Source organism: Mercenaria mercenaria, chromosome 8 (genome assembly GCF_021730395.1).
Source record: "Mercenaria mercenaria strain notata chromosome 8, MADL_Memer_1, whole genome shotgun sequence".
Lineage (NCBI taxonomy): Eukaryota > Metazoa > Mollusca > Bivalvia > Venerida > Veneridae > Mercenaria > Mercenaria mercenaria.
In genome coordinates, this window is record NC_069368.1 from 78,517,942 (window position 1) to 78,540,985 (window position 23,044).

Genomic DNA, 23,044 nt, shown 5'->3' on the forward strand with positions numbered 1-23,044 from the left:
GACAAAGTATGTATTGTAGGTGATGAAGTGAAATCAGTGAGCTTTATTCGATATCTAGGTGCATTCTTGGATGAAAACTTGAATCTAAAAGAGCATGTAAAACGTGTAGAACAGCAATGCTCAACTACTTCAGAATAAAATGTATCCGGAAATATCTTACCAAAGAGGCTACCGAAACCCTTGTACTGTCATTGGTGATATCCCATTTAGATTACTGTAATGTCATTCTATATGGTATTGCTCAAAGCGAAGTAAACAAAATGCAACGAATTCAAAACATGTGTGCAAAACTTGTCCTAAATCGAAGAAAATATGACAGTTCCAAGCAAGCGCTGTATGACCTTCACTGGCTACCAATCAAAGCCAGAATCACATTCAAAATGCTCACCTACATGTATAATTGTTCAGTTGGAAACTCTCCAGAATATCTTTCTGAACTTCTCGTAAAACAAACACAAACAAGGAACTTGCGTTCTTCAAATTCCGTTACTGGATGTTTCGTTGTTCCTTTCAACAAGCGCAAAACGTTTAGCGACAGAAGTTTTGGTACTGTTGGACCTAAACTCTGGAATGAATTGCCTCTCGAAATAAGGAACTCAGACACAATAGATGTTTTCAAAAAGAAGTTGAAAACTCATTATTTTGGAAATTACTATGCACTCTTTTAGAAACTGTGACTGTATTTTTTTTTTTTAAAGACTGAACTACCGTGAACTGGATGATTTTATTGTGCAAATACGTTCAAATTCTTACTTGATAACAAACAGCTGTCTTACCGTATCTTAATGTTCTAATATTTTATTAATCTTATCTGATGTCTGATTTTTTTTTTTTTTTTTTTTTTTAATGCTGACTAAATAGTTTATTCACAATGATATTTATGCTCATTTATGTTATATGTCATTAAATATCTTAATTTTTTGTCGTATTTTTATGTATTTGTAAAACGCCATTGAATATGTTTTCCGTAAAAATAGGCGTTTAATCAAATAAAACAGTTTCAGTTTTTCTCAAAACAGGGTACAATATAACCTCTATTAGTGACACCTCAAAACAGGGTACAATATAACCTCTATTAGTGACATCTCAAAACAGGGTACAATATAAACTCTATTAGTAACACCTCAAAACAGGGTACAATATAACCTCTATTAGTAACACCTCAAAACAGGGTACAAAATAACCTCTATTAGTGACACCTCAAAACAGCAAATACTTCTCCACAGAGATACTTTCTTCCAAATAAGATAAAATTCTCTGTACAACAAACATATTACAGTCTTCCCTATCATGTTTCCTACAGAGAAACAACTGCACTGTATAACTCAGAATTCCTTTTACTACTATTTTAATGTTATTTCAATAAACTGTTTGTTTGTTTTAGGTTTAACGCAGTTTTTTCAACAGTATTTCAGTCATGTAACGGCAGGCAGTTAACCTAACCAGTGTTCCTGGGTTCTGTACCAGTAAAACATGTTCTCCACAAGTAACTGCCAAGTTCCCCACATGAATCAGAGGTGGAGGACGAATGATTTCAAACACAATGTCTTTTATCAACTAGTCACAGAGAACATAAGCCCTGCCAGAGGGTCGAACTCAAGACCCTGCGATCCGTAGACCAACACTCTCCCTACTGTGCTAAGCGGACGGGCTAACTGAAAATGGGCATTTCTTAAAATGCAGTTGCTCAACCTCATGGTCCTTTTAAAAGTTTCTGATGACATACCGAATATAGTAGTCAATATTTGGATTCTTCCATGAAGGTCTGAAATTTTAACAGTAAAAGTTAACTTGTTTCAAATTATGACAAACGTAAAAACTTATAACCTTACAATTCTAGTCATATAGTCCTGAATGGAGAATTCTATCTGTTCTGTACCATCAGATGCTTGAGTAAATTTCTCTTTCCACTGGGTAACAACTTTCTTTGCTTTGGCCTCAAACACAGGTATCATATCTAGAACCATAGAGAAAAGAACTCCTCTTGCATTTTCAAAATAGAACTTAATGAACTGAAATAAAAGCAACACTTCATATTTGCACCAACATACTAATAATAAGTATAAACTAGTCAAGTTATCTATAATCTACTGCACTAAGTAGTCTAGGATCAAGAGATAACAATACCTAACAAGAGCTGTCAGAGGACAGCAACACTTCATTATTCAACAGCCTTGTCAATTGAATGAATACAAAAGTCGAATAAGGGGTATAATTTTGTAAAAATGCAAAACAGGGTTATGCAACCTTCACAGTGCTTATAAGCTCATGTCAGTGGACACATGTGTGAAGTTTCAATCCATTCCCATTAATTTAGTTGGCACCTAGATACCAGCTTACATATAAGAATTTACATACAAAAACTGCTCAGTGGAAAAAGGGACATAATTTTGAGAAAACAAAACAAAGTAGAGTTATGGGACCTGCTTAGTGCATGTCAGATCATGACAGTGAGCAACTGTGTCAAGTTTCAATCCATTCCTATAAGTGGATACTGAGATACCAGCTTACATACAAAACCTTAACCAAAAATTTCTAAGTCGAAAAAGGGGCATAATTTTGTAAAAAAAAAAGCAAAATAGAGTTATGGAACCTGTGAAATGCAAGTCAATTTATCACAGTGAATAAGTTTGTGAAGTTTCAATCCATTCCAACAAGTGGTTACTTAGATATCAGCTTACCAAATCGGGACGCGGACGCCGACGCATGGGTGAATCCAATAGCTCGACTATTCATAGAATTGTCGAGCTAATGAATGATTCTTAAGTTATGCTTCGGAAACAAAATATGAAAGGCAGACCGACAGACTGATGCACAACCAATCACATAGTATGTTCATTTTTCCAAAACTGGGATAGTAAAATACAGTCTCATATATTACATTGATAAATACCCTATACACCTACTGATAGTTCTGATACACTATCTTATCATGCCATTTTGTATGTTTACCTGGCAAATGTAAACTTTCTTCTCAGGGTTTTTCCACTAAAAGTGTTTGATGTACCAAAAAATAGCATAGTGCTCACATATCAGTTGTATGTTTCCAATAAAATAAAATCAAGCTTTCAACATATTTCCAGCAAGTGCATTTACCATATATAATGGATTGCTACTCAGCAAAAATGTAACTATTAACTTAGTATTAATTTATTATTAAATGTTGCTTTAAAATATTATATATTAAGCCTTTTTTTTAATCCAGCATTTTGCTTAACCATTATATCATGTAAACTCTAGATAATAATGTTTTACTGTATATGTTTAAAGAGTTATAACATACTTTCTAACATCTTGAGACTGAAGGCTGGATTCAGCAGTTTCCTCACACTGTGGTGAATATCTCCACTCAGAAAGAATAAAGCCTGTCCCATCAATTTCACTATTGGACTGAAAATATAAAAAACAGCTGTTTAATACCTTTAAAACACTCATTTTGATTTTTTCTTGAAATAAAAAGACATCACATTCTTCTCCGACCAAGATCTGAAATTCATCTTCCTTTGAACATTTGGACTTTTACTATATGAAATACCACTTAAACATGTTCTTAATATCATATTCTGTTCAGTAAATTTTAAAGCAAAATCATTCAATTAATTGAGACCTGAGGACAAAACTATTGTACAACGATCTTCATTTATGATCTTTCATGCTTATACAGTAGCTTCAAAATTAAAGGGACATAACTCCAAATGTAATAAAACAATATCATTTTTTTTCAAAATAGAAAGTAACATCAGCAAGAAAGCCATGATGGCTTTTAAGTATTCAGCTTAGAAAACTGGTTGAGGGAATACAAACAATTTAGGAGGTGACTCTGATCTAAGGATTTCTATTACAGTTTAATCTCCAGACAGCAATGCTTTAAGGTGAATAAAATAATTTCAAGTCTTGGTAAAGGGACACCAAAGATATATATTTTGTGTGAAATAATTCCAAAATGTTACCCATGTAACATTTCGGTGAAATTATTTTGAAATTGGCCAAACAGTTTCTGACAAGACGATTCTCAAAATTTCCACTACAGCTATAATAATGGAAGAACTGTGCCTCACCTGGTAGCCATGTGCTGAATGTAGCTGAATAATCTGAAGAAATCTGGTAGAGGATTTATCCAAACAATTTCTGTGCAATTGTTTTAAATTGGCCATTTGTTTCTGAGGAGAAGAATTTATTGAATATTTTATTTTTGGTTGCCGCTGCAGCCAGAATCATGCATTTGAAGGAATCCTGTGAAGTTTGTTTAACATTGGTAATTGGTTTAGGAGACCTTCTTTAAAGATATTGTAGATGAAGGACAATGGACTGATGGATAACAGACATCTAATGATCCTAAAAGCTTCTTATGAGCACTTTGAATTCAGATATGCAAATAAAATATAATCTTAAATAACTATTTGCATTCAATTGGTATATTTAGAAGTATCTGTAAAGTACAGCCAATTTCATCATATCTTATATCAAATTTGTACTGCATTACAGCTTTCCAACATACTTTACAGACTATACAATACTACCTAGGACTACCTAGGGGCCTCCAGTGTCTGAGTGGTTAACCTGACTTCAAATCACTTGCTCTGCAGTGCTGTGGGCTCAAAGCCTTACCGGTGGTGTAGAATTTTTTAATGTGGACCTTCAGCAGGCATGCTGAAAATTGGTCGTGCTACCCAGGGCCCGCAAATGCCTGAAATAATACTCGGAGAAGCACCTGGGATCTACCTCCACCATAAAAAAGGTAGAAAGTCATTATATGACCTATAATTGTGTTGGTGTGATGTCAAACCCAACAAAAAAACAAGAGCTGTCTGTAAGCCAACCAATGCTAGACTATTCGAATTGTCCCAGAAGTGGAATATTATTCTAAATGTTAAAATATCTATAGAATTTCAATTCAGTATCTGCATTAGTTTTGGAGATAGTAACTTGCACGCAAAACTTTAACCAGGATTTTCTAAGTCCTAAAGAGGGCATACTTTGGCCAAAATACAGGTCAGAGTTATGGGACTTGATGCAATCACCTAGTTTTATAACACCAAAGACAAGAGTGAAGTTTCAAATCAATATCTGCATTAATTTTGGAGATATTAACTTGCATGTAAAACTTCAACCAGGATTTTCAGTCCAAAACTGACCAAAAGGAGGGATAATTTGGCAAAATGCAGGTCAGAGTTATGGGACTTGATACCATCACCTAGTTTTATAACCCTGGAGACACATGTGAAGTTTTAATTTAATATCTGCATTAGTTTTGAAGATACATGTAGTAACTTGCATGCAAAACTTTAACAGGATTTTTTAAGTCCAAAATTGGACATGATTTGGCCAAAATACATGTCAAAGTTATGGGACCTGACCCAGTGAGGTTGGTAATTGACCTAGAAAAACAAACAAGAGGGCCATGATAGCCCTATATTGCTCACCAGAATTTATCTGGCCTACTAACCTAGTTTTTGACCCCAAATGACCCAGTTTCGAATTTAAACTAAAGATCATCAAGATAAACATTCTGACCAAGTTTGATAAAGATTGAGTCACAACTGTTGCCTTTAGAGTGTTCACAAGCTTTCCCTTTGATCTGACCATGTGACCTAGTTTTTTTATCCCAAATGACCCAGATTAAAATTGGACCTAGAGATCATCAGACAAACATTCTGACCAAATTTCATAAAGATTTAGCCACAACTGTGGCCTCTAGAGTGTTCACAAGCTTTTCCTTTGATCTGGCCTACTGACCTACTTTTTGACCCCACATGACCCAGTTTCAAATCCGACCTAGAAATCATCAAGACAAACATTCTGACCAAGTTTCATAAATATTGGGTCACAACTGTGGCCTCTAGAGTGTTCACAAGCTTTTCCTTTGATCTGGCCTACTTTCCTAATTTTTGACCCCACATGACCCAGATTCAAACCTGACCTAAAGATCATCAAGATAAACATCCTGATCAAGATTCATAAAGATTGAGTCACAACTGTGGCCTCTAGAGTGTTCACAAGCTTTTCCTTTGATCTGACCTACTGACCTACTTTTTGACCCCACATGACCCAGTTTCGACTTTGACCTATAAATCATCAAAACAAACATTCTGACCAAGTTTCATAAATATTGGGTCACAACTGTGGCCTCTAGAGTGTTCACAAGCTTTTCCTTTGATCTGGCCTACTGACCTCCTTTTTGACCCCACATGATCCAGATTCAAACCTGACCTAGAGATCATCAAGATAAACATTCTGACAAAATTTCATAAAGATTGAGTCACAACTGTCGCCACTAGAGTGTTCACAAGCTTTTCCTTTGATCTGGCCTACTGACCTATTTTTTGACCCCACATGATCCAGATTAAAATTGTACCTAGAGATTATCAAGACAAACATTCTGACCAAATTTCATAAAGATTGGGTTATAACTGTGGCCTCTAGAGTGTTCACAAGCTTTTCCTTTGATCTGACTGGGTGACCTAGTTTCTGAAGCCACATGACCCAGATTTGAACACGACCTATAGATTATCAAGACAAACATTCTGATTAATTCTCACGAGTTTCAAACTTAAATTGTGGTCTCTGGAGTGTTGACAAGATTTTCCTTTGATCTGGCATAGTGACCCAGTTTTTGACCCCACATGACCCAGTTTCAAATCTGACCTAGAAATCATCAAGACAAACATTCTGACCAAGTTTAATAAAGATTGAGTCAAAATTTTGGCCTCTGAAGTGTTCACAAGCTTTTCCTTTGATTTAACCAGGTGACCTAGTTTTTGACCCAACATGACCCTGATTCAAAATGTACCTAGAAATCATCAAGACAATCATTCTGACCATGTTTCATAAATATTGAGTCACAACTTTGGCCTCTAAAGTGTTCACAAGCTTTTCCTTTGATCTGGCCTACTGACCTACTTATTGATTCCACATGACCCAGTTTCAAACTTGACCTAGAAATCATCAAGACAAACATTCTGACCAAGTTTCATAAAGATTGAGTCAAAATGGTGGCCTCTAAAGTGTTCACAAGCTTTTCCTTTGACTTGACCAGGTGACCTAGTTTTGGATCCCATATTACCCAGATTCGAACTTGACCTAGAAATAATCAAGACAATCATTCTGACCAAGTTTCATAAATATTGGGTCACAACTGTGGCCTCTAGAGTGTTCACAAGCTTTTCCTTTGATCTGACCTACTGACCTAGTTTTTGACCCCACATGACCCAGTTTCGAACATGACCTAGAGATCATCAAGACTAACATTCTGACCAAGTTTCATAAAGATTGGGCTACAAATGTGGCCTCTACAGTGTTCACAAGGCAAATGTTGACAGACGCCAGACAATGACAGGTCACAATAGCTCACCTTGAGCACTTTTGTGCTCTGGTGAGCTAAAAACTAAGTTTCAAAGCTACACGCATGATGTTGACACCAGGTTGAGTACAACAGCTTGGACTATTCTTCGAATACTATAGCTAAACAAGAGCACCGCCTTGCGGGTGCTGACGCTCATCTGATTTTTTTTTGTGTAATAGAAATATTGTCCTACCCATGATTTTCTAAGTCTAAAAAGGGCCATCATTCTTGCAAAAAGCAGGATAGAGTTATGTTTCTTGATGTACAGCGTCCACTTATGATGGTGAAAAACTATTGCAAGTTTTAAAGCAATAGCTTTGATAGTTTATGAGAAAAGTTGACTTAAACATAATACTCAACAGAGAAAATGATTTTCTAAGTCCAAAAGGGGCAATAATTATTGCAAAAAGCAGGATGGAGTTATGTTGCTTGCTGTACAGGGTCAGCTTATGATGGTGAACAAGTGTTGCAAGTTTCAAAGCAATAGCTTTGATAGTTTAAGAGAAAAAGTTGACCTAAACATAAAACTTAACCAAGAAATCTGATATTTTCTAAGTCCAAAAGGGGCAATAAATCTTGCAAAAAGCAGGACGGAGTTATGTTTCTTGCTGTACAGGGTCAACTTATGATGGTGAACAAGTGTTGCAAGTTTTAAAGCAATAGCTTTGATAGTTTAGGATAAAAGCTGACCTAAACATAAAACTTAACCAAGAAAACTGATTTTCTAAGTCCAAAAGGGGCAATAAATCCTGCAAAAAGCAAGATGGAGTTATGTTTCTTGATGTACAGGGTCAGCTTATGATGGTGAACAAGTATTCCAAGTTTCAAAGCAATAGTTTTGATAGTTTAGGAGAAAAGTTGACCTAAACATAAAACTTAACCAAGAAATCTGATATTTTCTAAGTACAAAAGGGGCCATAAATCTTGCAAAAAGCAAGATGGAGTTATGTTTCTTGCTATACAGGGTCAGCTTATGATGGTGAACAAGTATTCCAAGTTTCAAAGCAATAGCTTTGATAGTTTAGGAGAAAAGCTGACCTAAACATAAAACTTAACCAGGCAACGCCGACGCAGACGCCGACGCCGACAACCGCTCAAGTGATGACAATAACTCATCATTTTTTTTCAAAAAATCAGATGAGCTAAAAAAATGAACCACCTGAAGCACATTCCTTTCAGGTCTGATCACTAATAAAGAGATTTCCTTCTCAAGTCAAAGGAAAAAACCTTATTTCTGAAGGCCTGCCTCTTCAAAAAAATATGGGTTTAAAGTTGTATAATAAATAAATCTGATATTATTCATACTACCTCTGTGGTCTAACCCTTTTGTAGTTCTTTTCATTTGTCACCATGATATGACGAAAGACTTTTGGATCTGCAGTCAACACCCTTTCCTTTCCTCCAAAATGGTAGTAACGTATTGTCAGGGAGTTATGCATTCTTAGCCACCTAAATAAAAAATGAGCCGTGCCATGGGAAAACCAACATAGTGGCTTTGCGACCAGCATCCGCGCAGTCTGGTCAGGATCCATGCTGTTCGCTTTTAAATCCTACTACAATCAGAGAAACCGTTAGTGAACAGCATGGATCCTGACCAGACTGCGCGCAAAGCCACTATGTTGGTTTTCTCATGGCGCGGCTCAAATGTTTGTGCAAATTATATTACAACATGCATGAAATTACTATACATTTATATAAAATTCTGAACAACAAAAAAACCCCTAAATATTTCAGTTGTTTAAGAGACTGACTTCCATTTTCTAGCAAATACTGTAAGATAATACTTTGTGTCATAGATGGCTGTCATTGAATGAATGTTTTTTTAATAGTAAATGTTGATTGATTCTAACAGTCACCAACTACAGATAATACGGTACTGATGAATAAAGTGAATAGACAGAAAGAAAATGACTGGCTTGTTTTAAAACATTGTGACATCAAAGTGGTTAGACAACTTCATAGTGCTTGACATTTTAAACACAGGACTTAATTTTATGACAATCTAACATAAAGCTAGTTTTCTGTCTTTCATCTTTCATAATCAGATGATCTAGCTATTAGGCATCATTGTCATCGATTAAACTGACTGTGTAATTTATGTTTACATGTAATTTATTTGAAATATCTGAAAATAATTTGCAAAATTATCTATTAAAACTTACGTACAGGTAATAAATGCTTCTCAAAGATAATATACTAATTAATAAATGTTAATATGGTAGATATTATGGTAAGGGAGAATACTATGTATATTGTGTACTCAAATGGGAGCCGAATCTGAAAATCATTTTATGTTATGTTGTGACAAATTCAGAATAGTTGACAGAAAATACAGTAAAAACAAACTGTGGCCTTGTATACAGAAATTTAACATGCATATTAATTATGTTGACAAAAATTAAAAATTTACAAATTATGGTATCTGCATATATTAAAGATTTAATAAAATTATGTAGATACCATAATTTTTTATTTTTTACTTTATAAACTGAAACAGAATATAGAAAACATAACATATGAACCTTATAGCAGTTGTCATTGCTTCCCCTTGAAGAGCCTCAAACATGTTTCCAACCAGGGGTCTATAGGGACGACCAGGTAACTGGAAAAAAATTAAACATTATGTTTCCTTGTTTAATAAAATCTGTGAAAAACACTTTATCATTTTCATTTTTGTTATTTCCCACATAAATACAATCAAACATCATTTCTCTGTTACCTATATCCTATACTTTACTATGTCAACAACAATATATTTCAATGCTTCATTCATTTACTTGACACGTGTACTTACTTTGGCTTTGATGTCATTAAACTTTCCATCTGAACATAATTTTTTTTTTTTATGAAAAACTTTAGGTTTCTAATAATTCCTTATCACTAACTTCTGGCCAGTTCTAACAAAGGCTCGGGCGATAACTGAAATATTTTGGTGTCTTCCTTTCAATCTTATTTCAAAGTGCTAAAAATTAACAGATATAAAGTTTGCCCAGTCATAGCAAAGTCCCACATTGGACAGTGTGACCTGTCCAACTAAAAATGGCTAGGTCTGATGTGGAGGGTCATGGCATCAGGTGGTATGCCTGATACGGTACGGAGCGGGTTGGTTTTTACTACCACCAAACACAGTTTTCTAACGCACCTATTCATTTTGTATTTGTGTACTCTTTACAATATGTTTTGGGTCAGATAAGTTTCCTTTCCGTAAGACGTGTTATCATGGGTTGTCTGACCGATCATACAAGCCTAGAAACTCTACCTAACTGATTTATTCTAGGCATCTTTTAATGCTTTTTTCCTTGTATAAATTTTTGATGTGTGATAATTTTTATACTGTAGAAAAATTTAAAATACCTTCCGCAATGGAGAAAGAAATGGCTGGAGAAAAGTTCTGTCAAACCATCTTGTTACTATGGCTGCCAGCAACACAACCACCACATCTCTCCATGTTACCACAGAGGCTAACCATTGGTATAACTTTATAGCTGATTCCATACCACCATGCATTTCAACAATGCAACACACTGCAAATACAAAAATAAATATAATAGTGTATTATGATTAAAATAATAAAATGTCTGCCATATGCTGTAACTTTAAATATCAATTTCCATGTTAGAATGATAACACCATTCTTACTGCTAGAAGATCCCACAAGTATTTAAGAGTTTCAGAACACTTGGCTAAATTTGTGACTTTTATGGTGTTAACAGTAAAACTGATCCATATGCATGACACAGTAAAAGACGACCGGTGTTCACACCAGTTTACCTTGAGCATCTCAGCTAAACTAAAAGCAGGACATTAAGATTTACAAGAAACCGGTCTAAATATTTCTGATAATCTAGATATCACTGTTCTTTTATACAAAACATGAAACAGTTTATGCTTCAAATAATTCTAGACTAAAGGTAGTAGCCGGGGATCCAGCAACCCTCTAGACTTTCTGTATAGAGGTCCTACGTGCACGCTGATAATGGTCTGCAATGTTGGCTATTCAGTCAGAAAATGTTCTGTGAACACCCCTTTGAATAATAAGTGGTACTGCCCAGACTGAATGATGGACCAGTCTATTTTAGCAGTTTAGCAGGGTAAAGATTGAACAGTAACAGCTAAAGTATTACATACTGGTAGCTAACTTTAACCTACAAAGATGCCACTACAGTTTTCATGGTTGGCAGCTGAAAGATATTGCTTCATACCATTATAGCTTCATATGATTAGGTGCGTTTTGATGTCAGTTAGTGATTGTCTTTGTCTTTTTTTACTGGTTAATTTTTTTTTTCAATTTGAGTGCTGTAAAATGTCATCAGGGGTGAACTTCGAAGTTCACTTTAATCCTAGAAAGTATTTACACGTGTAATCATAATTAATGTAGGGCAGTGTTCCAGCTAGGCCTAAAGGGTACATCACGATATAATTTCTGAAATAAAATAAAGATGAACAAATCCACGAAGAATGCAGTGACACTACTTCTGGATCAACCTTATGTTATACAATTACTAAAATAAATTTTATGAAAAGATCCTTTGGAAGCACAGAATGCCACCAAGCAACATGATAGTAGATTTGGTTTGATAGAGTCTATTCATGAGAGGTAATGAAAATTTATGTACAACACCTGTGACAGACATGCTCACACAACACCCGTGACAGACGTGCTCACAAGCATCAGCTTCAGCTAAATTCTATTTATTTATACATAGTAAAAATGAATATACAAATGTACTCCATGATCCCAAAGGATCAGAAAATATAACAATACCGAGTGCAAGTACGGGGAGATGTTTAACAGCCGCCACACAGCATTTTAAGACTGCTGTTGTGATAGTTTAATAAAATACTGTGAAATCATTAATATTCGTGAGGGTCTAATTTTCGTGGATTTCGTGGTTGAGTCAGTCCACGGAATTTAATCCCAACGAACACGTAAAATTTCCATTTATTTCATGTTCAAAAGTTGAAATCCACAAATTCATATCCCCACAAAACTGCTGTTTTGACCAAAACCACGGAATTTCATGCCCACGAAATTTAATGTTTTTACAGTATGTGAAAAAATTCTTTGGAGCATAGAACCAAACCAAGTAACTTAATAGCAGACTCTGAATAAGTCTGTTCATGAGAGATAATGAAATGGGCACCCCCCTCATGCCTACAAGCACAAGCTTAAGCCAACCTTTGTTATAGTAAATATGAATGTACTCTAAGAAGGTATGGCTCTTTACCTCTAGAATCTGATTCTGGTTCTGTATCCCTAGACACTTCCATAGAATTTTATATTATACCAGTGGTGTTTATGTGGCACCTTGTCACATGCTTTGACTAAATCCAATATGATACTGGTAGCATCTAGGGGTACGAATCTGTACACATGGTCTACCCGAACGAGGCCTATCAACAAGCATTCCCGTGTCTATAGTTGTGATGTTATGTTTGCAATGCTTAAATTACTTTATTCCTTCTATTTTTTCTTTGTTTTAGCTGCCTATGTTTGTACTGTCTAAAGAGTTTTTATGTGCTTGTAAATAACTTTGTTTTTGTAGCTATTTAATTTGCATGAATGGCTTATATGCTTATATAATTATAAAGATGCTGTGTAACTACTTGTGCAATGTGTACTTTACAACCATGTTTCAATGTAGCTGTAGTATGCTTTCTTTAAGGTATTAGATCACTAATAGAGAACCTCCTTTTTGAAGAGTATTCAATTCCTACCATAAACCTACTTTTACTGCAATTCTTAGGGGGGCGTAGGTTCAAGCCCTACTGGGACCAAATTTTTTTTTCTTATTTTCCTTTTTTTTTCTAGTAAGTTTTTACTTCTTTCAAGACTTATTATTGATTTCTTGTACAAAAATGGAAAAAGATGAATCTTATAAGTGATTTCTTGGTGTTCAATGTGAATTTACTACTTAAACAGAAGGGGTAGAGTTACACATCTTTAAAAATATTGAGTTACACGTGGTGAAAGTTCTATATTTTGCTTTCACTCTTAGATTATATATTGTTGAAGAAATTTAGGTAGGTTTTACGTCTGCCCAAAGGTTATTTTTAAATGGAGTAAGCAAAATTCAAAACAGAAACGCAACTTTCGACCTTATTTTTTCAGTGTTGAAGTGTGAATTCTGTCTCATTAAATCTGTTTACTTGAGGCACCATAGAAAAAACGATATTGACATTTTTATTTTGTGTTTTATAATTGTTTACCAATAGTTTGTTGTTTCTTTTATTAAAATTAATGGTAAAATGAGTTCTCTGCAAACGTTTTGGATAGTGGCTATCACTTTGAAATTTGTCTCTACTTGAGCTTGAGGAGATACCATAAGTTATACAAAATTTATAAAAAACGGCACGGTAAAAGTTGTTTAAAAATTGCAAAATAGTGCAAAACACTGTTACCTTTCAGAATATACCAAGCAAAGGCCATTTTGTAAACATTACTATTAGTGATCTAATACCTTAAGTATTGGGCTTATAAGCTTTGTCTTAACTCTCTTAATATTATACATGTGCTTAACTTTGTAGATATATGTGCTGATTAGATCTTTTTTGCTAGTATGTTTCTGCAGTCATATACTTAATGACTATTTATACTTTCAATATAACTGCTTTATAATTTTATGTAATTGATAAAATTTGTAAGTCGGTGCAAAAAGCTCACTAGAGCTTATGTTACTAGTTATTATCTCCGACTTTGTAGATAAATATTACTTGACTTGGCTTGACTTGTGTCTCTGAGTCTGACACGTCAAACGAGATGCAGTTTTGATGATTGAGAGATGTTAAAACGTCGAGCGACTTATTCTTGCCTTCGCCTCCAATTGAGCATGGCCAAAACTTGGGCACTCTCCAAAATTTAGCCTTGGCATTATCAAAAACAGATTGTCAGAAAATCTCTGAAAACAAAAGATGGTCATATTTCGACTGACACATGTACCTGTGTAAAATTTGCTCAATAAAACCACATATGGTTGACACAAATGGGCTGCACAAGGAAATCATTAGCAGGTACATGAATTTAAGTTAACAAATTATGGGCTGAATGAAATCATGGAAGTGTCAAGCCATCCAGTAACAGGATGCCTAGCCTGCGTTCTAGTCGTCCGGTTACCGGACGGCTAGCAAATCCTCAGGGTATTTTCTAGCTGTCTAGTTATCAATTTCTTAATAAATAAGTAATGATTTGATATTATCTTACCTACTTAAGATATCAATACTTATCTGCAAATAAAATTTTGTGTGAATACATACCAAAGTATATTTTTAATTGTTTCGAATAGATACTTTTCAACCGATTAGTAAATATTGAATTTACATCTTCAAAAGCTAGTAACACCCTCAGATTTATGAAAAGAAATGTACAATGTAATAACCGTAATATCAAAGAAACTGCCTACAAAACATACATTCGCCCACAATTAGAATACTGTAACACCATATGGCATCCATGGCAGAAAAACTTATCATATGAGATAGAAAAGGTACAAAGAGCTGCAGCCAGGTATGTTATGAATGACTACTCATACCAAAGCAGCGTAACATCAATGTTTGAAACTCTTAAATGGCAGATATTAGAACAAAGAAGAATACATGCATCTTTAATTATGTTGTATAAGATATCACACAACCTCGTCTCTGTAGATGATATAACCACCTGACAACCTCTAGAAATTTAAACTTTATTATTCCATCTTCAAGAACACAATATCATATGTACTCCTTCTTTCCCCGCACAATCAGATACTGGAACGCCTTACCTTATAACATCAAGGACACTGTGAACCTTCAGTGCTTCACATCTGACCTAGATTCATATATGTACTAATGTCATCATCCTGTTTTTATTTTTAACAAGCTGTATATATCACTGCTCTTACTCTTTTAACAACATGAATATCATGTATCATGTAACATAGCAACATGCTTTTAACACAATGTTGGGCGGTTAAAACCACCCCCGGTTTTAACCAGCGGTTTTAACCGGTTAAAACCGCCCCGGTCAATACTCCCTGAAGTGGTCAATACCGGTCAATACTGGTCGATTGGTCAATACAGGTCAATTAGTCAATACTGACTGTTAAGATATTTTGCAAATTTAATGAACAATTAAATAATGACTGTTTAAGAGCATTTGAGGCTTGATTAAGATGAATGCATGCATTATCATTTAGTTAAAGCAACCTAATCAGTACTCCCAAATTGGTCAGAAGTGGTCGATTGGTTAATACTGGTTGATACTGGTCATTGAACATTTTCTGTTAGATTAGATTTGATTACAAAAATATATTATTTTTCTACAAAAAAATGTGACAATAAGTGAAAAAACTGCTAATTTAACTGAGCTTAATTTGTAGAAAGTATTTTATAAACTTTAGCAGTAAGTGCTTGATTCACAAGTGATAAATCTAATTATTTTTACAGGTATAAATAATTTAATGAAAAATTGCTGTGAACACCTCGACCCTTCCTTGAAGTGGTTTGTGTTTTGATAGCAATTGTCACATTGCCTAATTGACACCATGTCCTTACAATATACAATATATATGTTTCTGGCACTTATTAGCTGTCATGATCAATAACCCCATATTCTCAATACTTGAACATGGTAACTTTATTTTAAAAACAAGAGCTGTCCATAAGACAGCCAAGCTCGACTATTCGAAATATTGTCCCAGAAGCAGGAAAATATTACCCAAAAAGGTTAAATATCAAAAGAGTTTTAAGTTCAAAAGGGGGAATAATTTGACCAAAATGCATATCAGTTATGGGACTTGCTGCTATCAACTAGTTTTATAACCCCGAAGGCACATGTGAAGTTTCAATTCAATATCTGCATTAGCTTTGGAGATAGAAACTTGCATGTAAAACTTTAACCAGAATTTTCAAAGTCCAAAAGGGGGCATAATTTGCCCAAAATACATGCCAGAGTTATGGGACTTGATCCAGTGAGGTTAGTAATTGATCTAGAAAAAGAAAAAATAAGTTTCAAATCTATATGCCTTTTAGAAATAGCTGTATGTACTTGCACGCAAAACTTTAACCAGAATTTGCTAAGTCCAAAAGAGGGCATAATTTGGCCAAAATGAAGGTCAGAGTTATGGGACTTGCTGCTATCAACTAGTTTTATCACCCCGAAGACACATGTGAGGTTTCAAATCAATATCTGCATTAGTTTTGGAAATAATAACTTGCATGTAAAACTTTAACCAAAATTTTCTAAGTCTAAAAGGGGGCATAATTTGCTCAAAAAAACATGTCAGAGTTATGGGTCTTGACCCAGTGAGGTTGGTAATTGATCTTGAAAAAGAAAAAGTAAGTTTCAAATCTATATGCCTTTTAGAAATAGCTGTATGTACTTGCACGCAAAACTTTAACCAGAATTTTCTAAGTCCAAAAGGGGGCATAATTTGGCCAAAATGAAAGTCAGAGTTATGGGACTTGCTGCTATCAACTAGTTTTATAACCCCGAAGACACATGTGAAGTTTCAAATCAATATCTGCATTAGTTTTGGAGATAGTAACTTGCATGTAAAACTTTAACCAAAATTTTCTAAGTCCAAAAGGGGGCATAATTTGCTCAAAATACATGTCAGAGTTATGGGACTTGACCTAGAGAGGTTGGTAATTGACCTAGAAAAAGAAAATATAAGTTTCAAAGCTATATGCCTTTAATTGATGGCTGTATGTACTTGCATGCAAAAACTTAACCAAGGTGTGACGCCGACGCCGACGCCGACGCCAGGGTGAGTAGAATAGCTAGACTATTCTTCGAATAGTCGAGCTAATAAGTAATGCAATCAAAGTATTCAATTGACCAGTATTGACCACTACATGTACTGATCAGGAATATTGTGTAGAACCAAAATTTGAATTGACCAGTACTGTCCATAAGTGTAATTTATAGTAATAAAATCTTTAATAAATTTTAAATAAAGGCTAAGTACTGTAAGAAGATAAAAGCATAGAATAAACTAGTATTATTAGTCTTAAGTATATTGTCCAAAGTGGAGCCTGACCAGGACACATTGCCAATGACCAAAATTGAATCGACCAGTATTGACCACTCTACATTTTAATGAACAAAATTTTATATTATTCAAATTGCTTTATCATATTTATATTACTATTACAGCCAGTGCTAATCTGTGAATGTACATTATGTAAAAGTGTTGAATAAACCAGTATTGACCTCCCAAGAGTGACCATAGTATTGAATCGACCAGTATTGACCGGTATTGACCGGTATTGACCAGTATTGACCGGTTTTAACCAGTATTGACCGCCGGCCCGGTCAATACTCATATTGACCGGCTTTTTGCCAACATTGTTTTAACAACTGCCCCGACCTCCCAGTTATGATCAGAAATCGGTGTATATAAATACCGGAAGACACCGAAAAACTAAAAAACACCGAAAGATACCGAAAGACACCAAAACCACTATAAAAACATACAAAAAGACTTAAATAAGATGTATTAGACATATGTTATGGTGTTATATTATATTTAAATTACATTTGATGACAAAATAGATTGTGCAAATAAAATTTAAATGATCATAAAAGTGTCTTTCGATAATGCGTTATGTAGATCTAGCTCGATACCGAAAGACACTGTGAATTGCTTTAAATACATGTTAAAAGATTGAAATTAGATGTTTTATACACAGATTATGATGTTATGAAATATTAAAATTATATTTGATGACGAAATTGATTGTGCAAATAAGATTTTATTGATCATAAATGTGTCTTTCTGTAATGTGTTATGTAGCTTATGTATCACCGAAAGACACCGTGAATCACTTTAAATTCATATGAAAATATTGAAATCAGATGTTTTATACACAGATTATGATGTTATAAAATATTAAAATTATATTTGATGACGAACACAAGTGAATACAGCAAAAACAGATCTGTTTATCCGAGCTAAAATGTTTTCTCCTAATCAGTCATAGTTATTCACACCTTTGATGGCTTGTGTCAACAACGCCATTAATCAGCGTTGATTAGATAAACATCTTCAGGTAACATGAATTAATTGAGATCACCGTCAGTTTGTAAAAAATATTTTCTGAAGTAACTCCTTTTTGTTCATATATCTATTTTACTTAAAACATTCTCATTGTATCATGATAAAACACCTATCACTTCACATTTAATTTTAGTAAGGGTTGTAACATTTGGCATGAAAATTATAATCGCCTGTCCAGTGTCTATTTAACCTAGCCTTTCATGTATAAAAAAAAATTTAGAGTTTGTGCATCAATGACTATTGGGAAGCGAGTTCCAACTGTCCACAACACGATGCGTAAAAGCATTTCTTCTAATATTTACTCGCGCTCTAGGTTTAAATAGTTTCTGATTGTGGCCTCTTGTTCAATATCATCATCATCATCATTACTATCATCATCATATCTAATTGGTTCAGAACAATGTGTAAAGTAATAGAATAGAAGCAGGGTTCTAGCCAGGATTTTCTGAAGGCATGTTGCAGAAGGATATTTTTGACGGGCAAAGGGGTGGGTGCGGGAGGGGTGTCCCCTCGCGCATGGGGGGTATGGGGGTTACCCCAGAAAATTTTGTGTTACTACAACTCATTTTGGTGCATTCTGGTGCATTTCAGAGTGAAAAACATAGTGGTATTTTCAGTGATTAATAAGAATCATTTACATGTACAAGTAAAGATATTAGGTCATAAAAATCCTATGGAGTTTATTTGTTGAATGACAAAAGTTCATCAATTTTATGTTGCTAAAATGTTCCTTTACTATTTATTGTACATAAAACAACACAATTTTAGCACTGCACACATATCTATTTGTATTTTTAAGTTTATTTCTTCTATTCCTGCGGAGTTTATTTGCTGAAAACTTATCCATTTTAAGTTTTTGAAAATGTCAACTGTTTGTTGTACATACATGTAAACACAATCTGAGACTGTCTTCCAGGGAAACGCCGGTTTCGATTTTGGATCAATGCCTGATTTCCTTTGGCCATTTGGCGTGGCTGGGAGGGATTCTGAAATTGTGAATGTGGCCGAGTGGTAAAGGTCGCTGGCTTCAAAACACTTGCCCCTTATCGTTGTGGGTTCGAGCCTCACTCGGGGCGTTGAATTCTTCATGTGAGGAAGCCATCCAGCTGGCTTACGGAAGGTCGGTGGTTCTACCAAAGTGTCCGTTCGTGATGAAATAATGCACGGAGGGTATTTCAAACTTTTCTCTACAAGTTCTATTTTGAAAGTGACTACAGAAAACATTAATTCTTGCTTTGCCTTTTCGATATTCCGCCCGAGAAAACACATTTCATACATGTAAAAAACATTAATATTACGGCGATAATTGTTCAAAAGCATTTTACCATGCTGCACAATTTTTGACTTAATTCTTTACATTGTCTTTCCTTGATTGCGAAAAATATTCGGACGATAATTGTTGAATCATCTGTCATTATATCTAATGACATGTATAATCTTAAAACTTGCGAAAACAGTCACTTTCATGTACACATCACAAGATACCGCCTGTCATCGGATTTAAAGGCGGAGCTACGATGAAATTTACGTCACACGTTCCACACATAGGAAGCTGTCATTGGTTTATCGGTTATCTTAACTGGCATCGCTTTACCTAAACTATCGGGTAAGCACGTGGAAGCTTTTCAAATGCACTATCGGATTAATCGGGGTGTTAATGACATGTCGCTTCGGCAATTAAGGGATGACGGGGGAAAATACAACTTCAAGTCTGAAGGCATGTCGCACGCGACAGGCGATAATAGCCTGGCGAGAACCCTGAGAAGGACCACTAGAATGATTAGAAAACATTTTATTTAAGAAAAAATACTTTACTGTTTTATTATACGAATAGCAACAGTCGAGCATTTTATTAAAATCAACAGACTTACTGTTGTTCAGCTACATAACGAAAATCCACTTTAAAAAATCTGAAGTACATTTTACTTGGAGTAGAATTATGTCAAATTACGTCATTCACCTGGCAATACTCAACCAGTTAACTTTCATCCCACATCAAAGAAAATCAATAAAGGAAAATTTTGCCAACACCTCCCTTTGAAGCCTCGTGCTGGTGTCATCAAAATGTGTCAAAGATATCAGTTCTTAATCAGTCAGGGGTGTAACTGTTTTAAGTTATGTAACCTATTTCAGTTACTTTTTCAAGCATTTTATAACCTGTATTAGTTATAACATATTGTTAACTCGGGTAAGTTATTCAATAAAAGTCTTTATGCTCTTCTCACAAAGTGACCTTTAAAGTGAAATTAGTAGCAAACTGTGGTTAATCAAATTCTCTTTTAGTCTGATCATGACCTGATAAGCATAATGGGATGTTAAGAGTTTTATAGCTTTAAAATCTTGCGTAAAACTTTATCAGCCTTGCGTAAATTTTTTTACTGCAGAGCTGGAAAGATAAAACGTCAAGGATTCAGGTAATAATAGCATTAGTCACATTCAAAATACGGAAATGGCACAGGAGGGCTTTATAATATTTTATGATAACTGAAACAAGTTATGAAAGTATAAGCAATAACTCAAATGGGTTATAAACTGCGATAACTTTAAACAGTTACACTCCTGACTGTTAATAGGAGAAAAATTGAATGTTTTTTTTTGTTTTTTTTTTCTCTAAAAAATACTGTAAAAATAGGATTTAACATTCACGAAAATCCAAAGTAAGTAGCAAATTTATTACCGATCGGAAAAAATGTTTTAATTTAAACTGGATGTGAAATGTCATTTGCTAGAAGAAAATAGTTACTTGCTGAGGTTTTTTGTGCTGAAATTATCGATAAATTTTCCACAATTAGTTACTTTGTCTTCCGACTTTGGAGCTTGTTTCACCAACTTAATCCGAGCCAAATGCATGTAATGTTTTATTTCGGCAATTAGCGCCTTCTAATCATGTCAACTGATCTGGATAATGGTTTACATTTACAGACAGTCTCTATCAAACACGATGCTTTCACACTAGTCTCACACTTCAAACACTGCCGGCAGTTTTTACGAAGCTGTCAATCAAGAGTTAAACCGCTTTGATTAATTTCGGGGCGGAGCTAATCACGTCATTCAAGTGAAGTTACGTCACGGTGTATTGATTTTGTCGTCCTTTGAAAATATCGGAAGTCCTTGGTACGCCTCTGACTTTGTGTATTGGTGTATGGATCATAATTTCTGGCGTATTTTACGCGGGACGCCGCTTAATGGAAGCCCTGAGCTACATAATGCATTACCAAAAGACACATTTATGATCAATAAAAACTAATTTGCACAATCAATTTCGTCATCAAATATAATTTTAATATTTCATAACACCACAATCTGTGTATAAAACATCTAATTTCAATCTTTTTATATGTATTCAAAGCGATTCACAGTGTCTTTTGGTATCGAGCTTAGTGACAAAACGCATTACCGAAAGATACTTTTATGATCATTTAAGTTTTATTTGCACAATCTATTTTGTCATCAAATGTAATTTAAATATAATTTAACACCATAACATATGTCTAATACATCTTATTTAAGTCTTTTTATATCTTTTTATAGTGGTTTTTGGTGTCTTTCGGTATCTTTTTGTTTTTCGGTGTCTTCTGGTATTTATATACACCCATTTCTCTGAATTCAAGTGACAGCTAGCGCGAGTCTTTGTTTATATTTACGTATGCAAATAAGCGCGCGGCATGACGTCAAATAGTGTATTCCTTATATATTCGGATTACACCGGTAATAGCCTTGCCCCGGTAATACCATGACAAAGGGATACACCGAGACTATCAAATTGCCAAGTCGCCCGTAAGACAATCCTGAACTAGTCTGGGGAAAACAAAGGGTGCCTCCTCATTTTATCAACAATAAGAATATAAGACATCTCATTACTTCATTCAAAACACACATACCACTCTCTCCTGTTGAAATATATATTCCACGAACAAATGGCTGTTTTGGAAAAAGGGGAGGCAACTCTGTGCATATCTCGTTCCGTTCCAAACCGTATTACAGATCAATCCGTTGACCCAATTTACTACCATACTGTACAGTATTAAGATTCGGGTCAAATGATAAGTAAACTTTAGAAATATACAAACGTTGAAGAGAACCAACAATCAAACATAATGACGATGTGTAAAAAGATTCATATAATAGGCCTAGACTATTTTAATTTCATTTTATTTAAGAAAGTGTGGTTTATCATAGAATAGATCTAACACGTGTTTTTCGTTCTTATGCGTAAGAATATATCACGAAGCCGTAGGCCTGAGTAATATATTCTTTCGCATAAGAACGAAAAACACGGGTTATTCTACGATAAATCACACTTGTTATTACCTGGCCGCAGAAAAGTAGTTAAGCACATGCACAGACACTTGGGTGTCAGAAGCTGTCCCCCCTCCCAATCCGCCCCTGCCAACTTTTAGCCAATATATTTTCGCCTTTTAAATCAAATTGGGCACATGTCTCGATCATACAACAACTTCTGTTACCATTTCAATATGTTTAAAAAATCTCCCATATACTATCAATGCTCAGAGATACTAATCTGAGCATTGATAGTATATGGGAGATTTTTTAAACATATTGAAATGGTAACAAAAGTTGTTGTATGATCGAGACATGTGCCCAGTTTGATTTAAAAGGCGAAAATATATTGGCTAAAGGTTGGCAGGGGCGGGTTGGGAGG

At 34.7% G+C, this 23,044-nt stretch overlaps 1 protein-coding gene across 1 annotated transcript in view; it reads right to left on the reverse strand.

Moving 5' to 3' along the window:
- Nucleotides 1-22,312, reverse strand: part of LOC123566004 (cytochrome P450 4c21-like) — a 48,597-nt gene extending 26,285 nt beyond the window's left edge. Inside the window, exons 1-6 of the mRNA XM_045359810.2 lie at nt 22,263-22,312; nt 10,697-10,866; nt 9,865-9,944; nt 8,651-8,791; nt 3,284-3,390; nt 1,833-1,957 (exon numbers count right to left, since the gene is read on the reverse strand). Coding sequence (XP_045215745.2) covers nt 1,833-1,957; nt 3,284-3,390; nt 8,651-8,791; nt 9,865-9,944; nt 10,697-10,849 — 606 coding nt within the window. The 5' untranslated portion in view covers nt 10,850-10,866; nt 22,263-22,312. The remainder of the gene's footprint in view (nt 1-1,832; nt 1,958-3,283; nt 3,391-8,650; nt 8,792-9,864; nt 9,945-10,696; nt 10,867-22,262) is intronic.
- Between the last annotated feature and the right edge of the window lie 732 nt (nt 22,313-23,044).